This window comes from Phaseolus vulgaris, chromosome 8 (genome assembly GCF_000499845.2).
Source record: "Phaseolus vulgaris cultivar G19833 chromosome 8, P. vulgaris v2.0, whole genome shotgun sequence".
NCBI lineage: Eukaryota > Viridiplantae > Streptophyta > Magnoliopsida > Fabales > Fabaceae > Phaseolus > Phaseolus vulgaris.
This window is the reverse complement of record NC_023752.2, coordinates 2,513,523-2,527,308: the sequence shown is the minus strand read 5'-3', so window position 1 is coordinate 2,527,308 and position 13,786 is coordinate 2,513,523. Positions and strand designations below refer to the sequence as shown.

Genomic DNA, 13,786 nt, shown 5'->3' with positions numbered 1-13,786 from the left:
CTGAAGCTTGTCTCCTTTCCTAACCATGCTTCCATTTGACTAGGGAATAGCCCTTACCATCATTTCCCACAGACTCATCCACATTAAATAGGAAATTCCGTGCCTTCGTCCTGTGATTCAATGGGCTCAAGCTTTCCAACAAAGTTTTGGCCCATTCCACGTGAAGTGGACCAAACAAAATTTAAGGCCAGATATAATTCGGCCTAACGCCACATGCATAGTCTCAAAGTAATTTAGGAACAGCATAAGGAGATTTCATATGTTAAAGCAGTTATAAGACTGAAGACATCAGAATTTTAAGAAGTTTCAGCTCTTATTCTTTTTAGTTCATAAAACAAAGTTAATGAACCATCATAAAAAATGCTAAAGTAATCGATTTAGTTACCTAATAAACAAGGTTGTTTTCTATTTAAAGAATGAATCAAATGTGTACTAGTGAATAAGCAGATGTCGTATATAGATATAACGAGTGTATAAGAATTGAAAACACTAATAGAAAAACATTCAAATTCAATGGTAAACATGCATACTACTTCAGTTTTGAGGTCTCACTCAATGTTCCTTTCAATTCCAATAAGCCGTCTTGCTGTTACAGCTTTTCTTCCATATAAATTGTTTTGTAAGATATTCTAAGGTTAAAGAATGGGGAAACAACAGCTACTGACTCCATTTCTTTGGAAAACTGTGACTCTTTCCGTTGGCAGATCAAAACATTGAAATCCATGTGGACAGACACCTTCTCACTTTTCAGGTTAACAGGTAGAAAGACTATTGAGAACTCCGCGGTAGAAGCTCCAAAATTTACTTTTTTCATTGATAGCATTTTGACCAAATGGGTGTTGCTTAACATACTTCTGCATATTTTCAGCATTTGCCAATCCCTCCAAATATTGTTGCAGAGCACCTCCAGCAGCTGTCATAATTCATTTGTGATTAATTAATAAAGTCTTGCATGAGCTTTGGAATTCATAGAAGGGAGCGTACACTAATCAGCGATTACCACTAGAAAATAGTGCTCCAACGAGAAAACAAATGATCCCTTAATGCATTTTTTGTGGTTGAAAAATTATAATGAACCAAAAATTATAACTTGCATACAATACCTATAACATTGGTGATGTTCTCCAATCATATTTAGATAATTACTTTGATAAATTAGAAGGTCATTTTGTTGTTTGGACCATACCTAGTGAATTGTCTCTCCGATTCTGATATTTGAATGTGCGCGGGAACACGGAGGTGTATGGCTAAAATAATTTATTGAAGCATTCAAGAGCAAGTTAGTAAAATAACAGAAATATGCAGGTAGTTTAGATATTATTGAATGAAAATTGGAAGAAAGAAAGAAAGAAAGTAGTTATTTACAGGATTAAGTAATGCCTTGTACGGAGAATCATCCAACAGCAATGTATTTGATTCATTATAGTATCCCTTCTCCCATGGAAGATTGGAATCATACTTCTCCCAAATTTTCCTCAAATCTTTAAAAACCAATGGCTTGTTCTTGTTTTCAAGAGTTTTGAAACTTGTTTGAGTACAATAAGAAAGATCCTACCAAAGTCAATAACATTTATATGAGATGCAGCGAGTAGGCCATTATCTCAAGGTAACTCCATCAAAAACAAATAATTATGTCGAAGAACAAATAAATCAAGAACGAACAAATTCCCATACCATGCCATGATAAATAAGAAGGAAAAAACTGGATCATTGTTAGCTGTTACTCACATGGTCGGTCGAAATCCCACAAGCCCAAACATATATAATTTATACCAAATTTACTAAAACACGTTCTCCATAATTTTTTGAAAATGAGGAGCTAGAGTAGCCAAATGAGTTTCAGAGATAACGGATAAAATACTTACCCAACAAAAAAGCAACCTTTGTTTCATATTTCCCATCAAATAATCAATGACTTTGTCGATATTTTTCCTGAAAAATAGTAATATGAAAAATCAATACGACACAGATAAAATATCACTATAAGAAAATGGAGATAGCTACTGAAAAGATGATGCAGACAAAGTGAATACCGAAGTTTTTAACTGACATTTTAGAAAAAGATGGTTGTAGACTACCTCATTCTTGAAGACCATATGGCCACTTCAAACTTCTCAAAGCAGAAGTTCAAGAAGTCAAGATAGAAAGGCCTCTTGAATACTGAAATGAAGCATAACCCAATTAGTAAAGAATGCATAAGGTACACCCTCTTAGTATACAAAAGTAGAATAACAGAGTTGTTTCTCACGTGCTTTCTTTCCTATGGTTGCATCTGCTTTACGATGCTTTGGAGGGGGAGAAACTATGTCCACAAGAAGCCCATTTACATCAAGAATAATAAGCTTTTTCTTCGAACATACAATCGATGGTCCAACTAAAGAAATTCGCAAAGTTTTTGGCCTATCTTCTTCATTCCTGGTAGAAACAGAAAATTTCCTCATTTCATTACTGTCAGAAACCTGTCTGCTATTGTTTGCTTCACGTAATACAGTCGACACAGTATTTGTAGTATTTTTCATATCAACCTTTGGTATGCCACAAACTGCTCTTTTGTTTTTCTCTCTAAGGGGTTTCATCCTATATATCTTTTGTTGTTTAGGTAAACTAATGATGCAAGTAACACTATAAGGGCAGTATAAATGACAGAAATCTTAATATGCTCGGCTCCCAAAGTTGATTATTCTCTACCGTTCCATCGACATTAGTCCAAATGAACTCTGCAAATGTAGACATCAAAGGATTCAAATGATATATAGACTTATATTTATAAAAAAATAAGCCAGTAAAAACAAAAAATAATTTAATAAATAGTTTAAGATTACGATAAAATACACAACTACTAGATACAAAAACTCCAATTGTTCCATAGAAAGATCAAATAAAACCTTGTGATCTTCCATCACCATAGTATGGGAACCTTCTTCAATATTTTGAAGCATGCAAATCCCCTCTAGTCAATCTATTTTTTAGTTTACTAACTAAGAGTGCGCATTCTCGATTCCGGCTGTGCAATCATCCACTGGAATAGAGAAGGCACTTTAAAATGTTAAGCTGTAAAGAGCCAGAACAAGTTCAACATTTTAAACCTACTTCTGTGTTCTTTGAACTCTAGCAGCTGTATTGTTTACTAAACTAAAGGCGTAACTTTCCTGCCCTGTGTATGGTGTGCTAGGTAGCAGTATAAATGGATTGAAGAAATAGGAAAATATGAGAATGACCAACATAAGTATATTATTTAATTCCAGTCATGAAAAACTGAAAGTAAAAGAAACTTTGTTTTGCACACTGCAGTGTAGATTACTTAGTTCTGTATAGCAAATGCAACTTCCATCCAAGTTCTCTTGTTCCCGAAGAAAGAACATGTGTCTAAGACTAAACCACTAGTAAATGGAAAAAATATTACATGATTAAAATGGTTTTGGTACAGACCAGACATATTTCCAAATTCAAGACTACTGGTTTAGAAGGAGCAACTCTATACCAGTTTATACTCATGCTCGGTGCTATATAATTAAAAATTATACTTATATTAAAAAAAGGTAGTCACGAGAATTAAAAAAAAAAAAACAGAAGATCAAAATAAACAACCATATCCAGTTTGGGTGCTGAAAGTTGAACTGATAAAAAAAATGGAGAATAACATAGACTGAAAGATTCCAAATAATCAAAGTCATGCATATACAAAGTACAATATATACAGATGAACAGCTTAAATGGATAAGCCATAAGAATAGAACAAATTATACCGTAAAACAGTAAATAACATGAGTTCTAGCAAATTTGTAATAAGAATAACAGTTGCAACATATGGCTGCCAAAGAAAAAGAAAGAAGAACAAAACAGAAGTGCAGAAGTTTTAATATAGTGTAATTCAGGTTAAGCAAATACCGGTGAGCAAAGCAAGCTTTGGAAGATACAAGGTAGAAGAGAATGACTTTTCTTCTTCTTCTTCTTCTTCTTCTTAACGTGTAGTCAAAGAAATAGTAGACGTAAATAAAGAAAAAACATTGACCAATTGGGCTGAAAAGGAATATGAAAAGTTTTACTTATAGTAATAAAGCTTAAACTGGAAAATTTAAAACCTGGTGCTGCCTACAATTAATGCACTAAACTTTAAAGATTTACCTTTAGATGATTTGATAGAAAAAGCAAACAATTAAAATTAAAATAAATTTTAAATTAAAAATAAAAAAAATAAAAAAAGATAATATATTAAAATAAATTTATTAATATTTTATTTATTTATTTATTATTTATCTAGAAAATATTATTATAAATAAAATATTAACGTATATAATTGATTATGATTTTATTTATCATCTTATTTTTTTCATTATTTCATTTCATTTTTTGTAAAGTATAAAAAAAATAACATAGACTCTTGTAAAGAAATTATGGATAAATATAAGGATTAAAACCAAGTGAGAAAGACAAGATTTAATATACAATAAAAACTTTAATCTAATTTTTATGCGGTATAAAAAAAATTATATTGCTAAAAAGTAATTTAAAATAACTACTATAAAAATAAAAAATTATCATACTAACAATATGTTATTAGATATTTATAATATAAAAAATTACATTATTTTGGTAACTTTTGAAACCTTTTCATCTTTATTGAATATTTTCAATTTTACTTTCTTCTTTAAATTCTCTTATCATTATTTACTCTTTCTTTTTCTTACTTTAACCTTTTATTTATTTATTTATTTATTTTACAGTAACAAAATCAATTGCTTTCCATTAATGTATTATGATTCTTTTCTCCTTATTCCTATTCTTATTTAAACTTATATTGTTTTCCTTAAATTTCTTTTTAAATGATAAAATTATTTTCTCTAGCAATTTATTTTAATTTTAAACTTTATATTTTAAAAGTTAGATTTATAAAAAAATTATTTCAATTCTTATCATCAATACTAAATCATTCTACATATTGCTAGAGGATCAATCATCAATAAATATCTTGAAACTTAAAAGTTATAAAGATTAAAAAATATATACAAATATTTTTACACTATCATCTATATAATTCTTCTATGTTTTATAATATAATTACTTTAAAAGTTACACATTCAATATTTTTTTTATCAGTTAATAATATGAAAATAATTACCTTAACAATAGAAAAGGACACACAATTATATAACAGTTCTTGCACCAACCATATACATGTATACAAATTTTTATTTTTATTTTATCAGAAAAAATAAATATAATTAAAATTGAACATTTAGGAATATCTCAGCCCGTAGAATAGGTGTTCCTAATTGAGATAAAATTTTGGTACCATCCTTCACATTCAGGGCACCCAAAAATCACATGTACACAAAATTAAACTCATGGAATATTGCATAAACGATTCAGATATTCAATGCTACAAAATTGAACTCATTGTATTGTTCTACTAACCTGGCAGTGGGAGACGGTTGACGGAGCCTGCCGTTTCAATGTCCTCTGCGGTGGCGCGTGGGTGCTGTTCAAACCGCTCTTGGTTCTCCGTTGGTTTTCGTGGCGTTGGAAATGGTGGCGCGGGTGGTTTAGGTTTGGCAGGGAGTTGAGATCTGTTGAGTATTGAGTATGTTCTTGATAGGACAAAGTGATGGGACGGTGACCGTAGACGATGCAGATGAGGTGTCTGATGGAACGGAATAGCGGCACTTTAAGCAAATTGATGTTTTCGTGTTCTTAGGTTTTCAAATAGTGAATGAATGATGGTAACCGCAATCGTAAGTAGATCCAATTCGCAAGAGTCAACTTATTTCCGCTGCTTCACTTTCCTTCAATAGGGTTGGGATTTTGGGAATGGGAGGGAGTGGATTAGAAAGGATTATAGGGAATGTGTGAGGATGTGTGAGGTTTTTTGAATTTAGGATGGTAGAATGAAATTGAAATTTGTGAGTGATGTGATAAGATAATTTATAAATTATTTTAAAAATATAAAATGTAAATTTATAAATTTAACCTTGTCAATAAAAAATAGTTTAATAATGAATTATGACATATTTTTTTTTAAGTTTGAGTTAATTATTTTTTTCAATATATAATATTCATAATTACTCTTATTTTGTTAAAAGTAATAATTTTGTGTTAAATTCAAATAAATTTATAAATATTAAAAGTATAAATATAAATATAATAAAAGTATACATATATTTATAAAAATTAAAAACAATAAATACATAAAAAAAAAATAAACAACAGAGTACAAATATAACAAAACAAATGTAAATACAAATATTAAGATTAAAAAAGTAAACATATAAAAAAAATTAAACAGTATCTTCTAAATGAAAAATATATAAAAACATAATATATATATATATATATATATATATTTATTTATACAAATTAAAAACAATAAAAACATAGAATGAAAAACTAAACAACAAATACAAAATAATAAAAAATATAAAAACAGTAAAAAAAATAATAAGAAAATATAAATAAATTTATAAAAATTAATAACAATAAACACATCAACAAATGTAAATGTATTTATAACAATTTAAAATAGTATTAATAAAATTAAAAATAATAAATACATAAAACGTATTAATAAAAAATGACATTAAACACATAATACTGTAAAAAATAAAAACAAATAAAAATATTAAAGTTATAAAATAAAAACTAAACAATAAACATAATAATTTTTATTTTTATTTTATCAGCAATAAACAATGAATAAATGTGAGTCACTTTAGGGGTGATCCAACCCTTATACAAAACACACGACCTTTAACCTTGTTCACGACACACACCCCGCCAACTCTGAAGAACTTAAATAAAACCGAAAAGAACCGTCAACAACCCTCACTCTTATATCCAAATAAGACATCAAAACATCATCTTCATACAGACCAAAGGATCAACACACCAGTCAGAGAAGGAAAAGATAGCATCCTGCGACTTGGAAGTAACCCAAGCTCATGCCTTTAGTTGCACCAACGCGAATACTTCCAAAACATCTATTACACCCCCTCTAAAAATTACTCTGTTTCTATGTTTCCAGATTTCGTTGACAACCGCGATCCAAATCACTCCCCAAACCTCATTTGCCGAAACAGACACGTTACTTAACCTAAACTGAGAGAAATTTTGCAGTGGAACATTATGAAACACACTTTGCACGCCCAACCAAGCACAACAAAGGTTCCACACTCGCCACGCAAAACTACACTCAAAGAACAGATGAGTGTTAGATTCCTCCTCCACCCCGCAAAGACTACACACAGAACTTACCACCGTGATCCCACGTTTTTTCAAGTTAGCTTTAGTAGCCAACTTATTTTCCAACACCCTCCACACCGTAACATGTGTAGAAGGTACAACCTTACACTTCCAGAACTTCATAAACTCCCCCTCTCTCTCCCCTATTGCCCCCCCCCCCCCTAGACGGAGATATCCAGTTTTAACCGAATACCCTACCTCCTCCCCTTCCTTCCACTCCCAACTATCTTCCTTCTCCAAATTCAAGCTCACACCCTGAACTTCCTGAGACATTAGACACACTAAACTCTTTTCCCACTCAAAAAGACTCCTTCTCCAACCAAACTTCCAAACCCAAACATTGTTGTTCCAAGCCCCTACCTCTGCCACCGAGGAAGCTTTTGAGATACTAAGTGAAAACAACCTCGGGAAAACACTTTTCAACGCCCCCCTACCCACCCAATTGTCTTCCCATAACATAACTTCATTCCCATTACCCACCTTCCAAGCCACGACATCTTCAAAATTCTGACTCCACACCTCCCTTAAATCTTTCCACCACAAGGAATCTGAACTTCCTCCCCTTCCCTCTCTTAAAATTCTCCAGCCCTCGTACTTGGAATCAATTACCTCCTTCCACAAACCACCCTTATCCGACCCCAAACGACAAATACATTTACCGAGTAAAGCCAAGTTGAAAATCCTTAAGTCAATGACGTCAAGCCCTCCATCCTCCCGCGCTTCACACACCTTTTTCTAAGAAGCACATGCTACCTTTCTTCCATCAGAGCCCCAACCCCACAGGAAATTCCTTTGAATACTCACTATCTCGTTTGCCACCCCAACAGGCATTTTGAAAATAGATAGGTAAAACAAAGGGATAGAAGAGAGAACCAACTTGATCAGGCAAATTCGCCCTGCCATAGACAATAGCCTGCCTTTCCAACTACTTAGTCTTCTTTTCACTCTATCTATCACCCCAGCCCAAAACTCCTTTTTCTTATGACACCCTCCTATCGGCAAGTATCATCACCATACTGTAACATGTTAACCTTCACCTTCTCTCTGCCAATCTCCAGACTATCTATCATCTTCCTCTCAGTTGCCATTCTAGACACGCCTGCCAAGCCTTTCGCCACAATAAGGAACAAAAAAGGGCTAACGGATCGCCTTGTCAAAGTCCTTTTTTTGGGAAGAACTCCTTAGACAGACTACCATTCACTAACACAGACACAGAAGCAGACTCCAAACACCCTTTTATCCAACGAAACCATTTACCACAAAAATCGAGCCTTTCTAACATATAATAGATAAACTCCCATCTCACTGAGTCATACGCCTTTTCAAAATCGGCTTTGAAGAAAACACAACTTTTCTTCCTTCTCTTTATCTCATCCAGAACTTCATTGGCGACTAACACACCATCCAACAAACCCCTCCCTTGAAGAAAGGCAGACTGCCTGACATCAATGACTTTTGCAATCACCTTTTTTAGACGCAGCGACAGAGCCTTCGAAATAATTTTGTATAGACATCTGACCAAAGAGATAGGTCTAAACTCCCCAAGCCGCATAGGATTTTCACATTTAGGGATCAAGCATAAGAACGACACATTTGAACCCCGAGGCCATTTTCCGAAGGATTCAAAATCCTTTACTGCAACCATAATATCTGCTTTGATGAGATCCCAACAAAACTTTATAAATCCCATATTAAAGCCGTCTGGACCAGGACTCTTCGAGCTGTCACAACTCCACACCGCTTCCTTAATTTCCTTTTCAGTAAAATCTCCAACCAACATCTGATTATCCTCTACGGAAATGGAATTAAAACAAATGTTGTCCAGCCTAACCGGCAACTCTTCATTTCCAACAAACCTGGCTTCGAAGAAATCTCTGACATTAACCTTAATCTCATCCTTACCCTAAACAATAAACATAATAATAAAATATGTAAAACCAACACATAATAATGAAATAATGAAGAAAAGTAAATACATTTAGAAAATTAAAAACTGTAAACAATAAACATATATAAAAGAATATAATTACATTTATTAGAAATAAAAAACAGTTAACATTAAAAAAAAATAGTAACCACACTCAATAAAAAAAATTCTAAATAAAAAAAAATATTAAAAATTTACGTGAAGGATGAATACATTAGAGAAGAAGAATAAGAATAAATTGAAGAGAAGAAGAACAAACTTGAGAACAAAAAGAAAAAAGTTTGTGATGAACAAAACCAACCAAAGAACCACTCCTCCAAGATGCAATATGAAAAAAAATAAAAAACAAAATCAATTTCAACACTTTTCTCACAGAGGAAGAATTGATTTTCCTTCTACCTTTAAAAGGCATAGAATCGATTCTCGTTTTACCTTTAAAAGTTATAAAATCGATTATCTCATACCATTAAAAGTCACAAAATCGATTCTCTCCTACCATTAAAAGTCACAAAATCGATTCTCTCCTACCATTAAAAGCCACAAAATCGATTCTCTTCTACCTTTAAAAGCCACGTAATCGATTCTGCGTCATTTCAAAAAATCGATTCTCCACCATTTCAAAAAATCGAAAATCGATTTTGCACCAATTTACAAGGATAGGAAAATCGATTCTGAACCATTTGGAAAAATCGAAAATCGATTATGCACTAATTTACAAAGAGACGAAAATTGATTCTGCACTTCCAAAATTCGGAAAGAAGTAGGAAAAGACACTGTAATAAAGAAACTGAAAACTCACTAATACCCACATTATTTAATATTAGAATTGATAAAAGGATAGCAACGTAAATGTTTGTTTGTGCCTCTACAATCATCACAAATCTTCTCAATTTTACGAGAAGTGAAAAAACTATGAACTCCCTCGCTCGTCCGCACTCACGTCCTCACATACCCTGATCCAAACAAAAGTTCTTCCCGCTCGTCCCTTCCTCCTCCGCTATCACACCTAGAAGCAAACAGAGTGGAAGAGAAAAGGTGAAGTGCTTCAGAAACATTTTAATGGCAGTTATTAAATTCAATTTAATTCAATTTTAAAATTGAGATTTGTATTTTAAAAAATAAATTAAAATCTCAATTATAATATTAATATTAATATTATATTATTCTTGTTTTAAAAAAATACTAACATGCTCTCTTTCGGAATCATACCTAAATATTGTGTGTATATATACACATTATTCATTGTAAATAATAATCTAATTACATTGCATGAGTTAACAACAATATGTGACCAAAAAAAAGTTAAATCGATAACATTTTTTTTCTTCTATAACATTTACATGTATAAAGACAAATATAAGAAAAAATAATAAATTGGTAATATTTGCACCATAACCACTCATATTTCGCACTCTCTGCTTTTACATTGCGGACAAGTAGTTTTTTTTCCTGCTTTTTGTTATACATGAAAACATATTGATGTATAACAAAGAAGGGAGTGAGAATAACATGAACTTGAGTTTCTGTTGTATACCACCAGCCTAAGCCCAAATATAATTGAAAAGGCCCGTGCTAAATACTTCACCACTTTTGAATCTTTTAAGCAATTTCTTCTTGCACCTCCAAGTTTCTTCCTGCACTCTCCGTATTTATTGAAATTCAAAAACTACCCTTTTGAATTTGTATTTTAAATTTTAAAATTTAGAAATCATTTTCTTGATTCATGACTTTTAATTGTAGAATTCGAAAGTTAATATTTCAAATTCTAAAATTTGAAAATCATTATAACTTTTAAATTCTAAAATTTAGACTACAAAGTTAACTTCAGAATTTTATAATTCAAATCGAAAATCATTTTTGAATTGTAAAATTTGAAACAATAGATAATAAAGAGTGTAAGAAGTTAGACTTAATTTTTGATTTTATTAAAAATAAATCTGACTTTTCACCAAATATGGAGGTGAAAGAAGAAATTGGCCTGTATCGAATGTAAAAGGTAGTTTAAGTGTGTAAAAGCATATAAATTTTATAAATTGAGTGAAGAATGTTGCAAAAGAACATTAATTGTATAATTAAATGTATGATGGAGTAAATATGTTAGATTAGGCAATGTGATATTATTGAAGATGTTGAATCTTTAACAACAATGGAAACTTATTGATAGAGGCACAATTATTTGGATATTAATGTTTTAATTATTGGGCATAGCCAGATTGAAGTACTGCAGGAACAGGAAGGTGAAGGACACTTAAGAAGAATGAAAGTTAAACAATTTGCAGCAGATTATGAGAAAAATCCTTCCGTGCATTGGTTGGTGCATCCATTATTAAATAAATAAAGTTAATTCTATCATACTAAACCCACAAAAATATATATCAAAATTAATTAATAATAATAACCTTATCTATTTTATAGTAGGTATTAAATTATTAATAATTTTCTATAAAAATACTATCTATACATATATTATAAAAATATTGGGATCTCAACACCATCCCTCATCGAGAGTGAGGGTTCGTGCGTAGGATAACACGGTTTGATAGCGGGTGGCCTGATAAATCCAACAAACAGTCGTTAGGATATGCCTGATAAATGACTCTGATACCATATTACAAAGTAAACTTTAAGCCTAACTCAATCCTATAAAACCGGTTCATGGAGTGAGGTTTGCACCCACTTATATACAATGAAATATCATAATTTCTAGTCGATGTGGGATCTTTAACATTTAGATTCATTTTAACTAAATTAAATTAATCGAGTTAATTTAAATTGGCATAAAATCAAATTGTAAGTTTTCATTATGTACTATTTATATAATATAATTTCGATATAAAATATTAAACAAATATATAAAATGAAAAAGTTGAGGATAAAAAGAAGAAAAAGTGATGAGAAGGTTTATTGAGGAAGGTTTTAGTGGAATTGGAATTATTAGCCATGAAAGTTTATTAAAGGAGGGCACTTCCCACCCACTACTTGCAAATTAATAAGGAAAACTAAGGTACCAATGAGCATCATATGATGCATCATCTACTCAAATCTCACACTATGCTTCCAACCAAATAACTTCCACTCTACCCACCGACATGTCCGTGAAAACAGTTCCAACCATTTAACACATTCATTAAATATATCAAATTCATAAATATAATAGTAAAAAACCAAAATAGTAAAACATAAACCTTAAATTTAATTTTCCATTTTCACTGAAAATTAGGAAGTGATGATGAATAAGGTGTACGTGTAGCCACGTATATTCAGCAAAGAATTAAAGGAAGTTCATTATATAAGAAGGTACAGTGAATGATTGCAGGAATAATCAATCCATCCCTGTCTTTAAAGTTATATAATCATATGTTATAATAGCATTTACCAGAAAAAAAGTTATCATTTGTAATATAAGTTACTAGCAGTTTTCATTGACCAGATCCTTAAAGTTAATTGGTTGTATTGCGATCACTTTGCAGAAGGTTCACTGGGATCATGTGCACATTTCATGCACGCCATGATTGTAGATTCACATGCTTGAGAAGATGCAGTGTTCATCAAACCTATTGGAGGATTTGTGAGATATATAAAGCTTTTTATGACCCTCTTGATGATGCATTCTTCAGCTGAAAAGTTGCAGAAAGAAAAATGGTGGTCCTGGTTAAGAAATGTATATTTAAAGAGTGGTCCTAGTGGTTTGAAATCTGAGGAAATGGAATTGGTTTGTGTGTGGATTGCTACAACCGAGGAAAATAGTATATGCTAGTGAGCATGTTTGTAAATTAAATGCTTTCTTTGCTTACTACCATTATCAACACACTTTAGAAACATTGTTTTGTTTTTCCAAAAAAGAATCACAAACATGTTATTGAATTAGTTTGTTTTTTTTAAGAATTGCTTACTCTTTGCTGATTCTCCTCATAGATGTTTTTAACTAATGCTTATTTTAATTTAGTTTACCCCTTTTCTGTCGTATCGAAATATGCAGGATTTTTATAAAGTTGTGATTTTAAAATTGATTAATTTAGCTTTGAAAAAATAAAAAAAAGTTACATTTTAATTATCAATTAATTATATTATACTTTACAAGTCAAAAATCTAATAGATTAAATTATTAAAGTACAAATACTTAGATTACTAATTATCCCCAAAACTTTTAAGATAATGAATTTATGAATCTTTCTATACAATGTTTATTTTTTTAATTTTAGTTGATACGAAAGACTTATACTCACACTTGAATTCTTTTTTAATTTCTTCTAATTTTTTCTATATTTTCTTAATTTTTTTCTATTTCTTTTTAAAATTTTAAGATGTTTTTTTAACTTCTTTTGTTCTAACATAAAAGTTAGAAGGTGATAAAATTCAAATCAATCTTAATATTTAAATTTTTGATGTGAGAAAATTTTTCATTTTTAAATTTTTTTAATAAGTCTTTTGTTTTATGTTAATTTGTATGGATGTGGTTTTATTGTCATATTTTTTATTTGTATTACAAAGTGGATTTTAAGTCTAACTCAACTCCATAAAATTGGCTCATAGGGTTGAGGTTTGCACCCACTTATATACAATGAAAGACTCTAATCTCTAGTCGATGTGGGATCTCCAACACACCCATTCACGTCGAGAGTG

General features: G+C 31.1%; 1 protein-coding gene across 2 annotated transcripts; it reads right to left on the bottom strand.

Annotated features, from left to right (window-relative positions):
- Nucleotides 1–430: 430 nt before the first annotated feature.
- On the bottom strand, nt 431–5,882 carry LOC137825685 (uncharacterized FCP1 homology domain-containing protein C1271.03c-like). Of its 2 annotated transcripts, XM_068631423.1 has the most exons (8): nt 5,416–5,882; nt 2,689–2,717; nt 2,249–2,415; nt 2,079–2,160; nt 1,866–1,932; nt 1,366–1,551; nt 1,187–1,247; nt 431–913 (listed from the first exon to the last, which is right to left on the bottom strand). In XM_068631423.1, the coding sequence occupies exons 2-8, from the start codon at nt 2,700–2,702 to the stop codon at nt 753–755; spliced, it is 738 nt and encodes a 245-aa protein (XP_068487524.1). In that variant the 5' UTR covers nt 2,703–2,717; nt 5,416–5,882; the 3' UTR covers nt 431–752. The 2 variants fall into 2 exon arrangements, with proteins under 2 accessions (XP_068487524.1, XP_068487523.1); XM_068631422.1 differs by having other exon boundaries at nt 2,249–2,717; nt 5,416–5,877.
- Nucleotides 5,883–13,786: the final 7,904 nt, after the last annotated feature.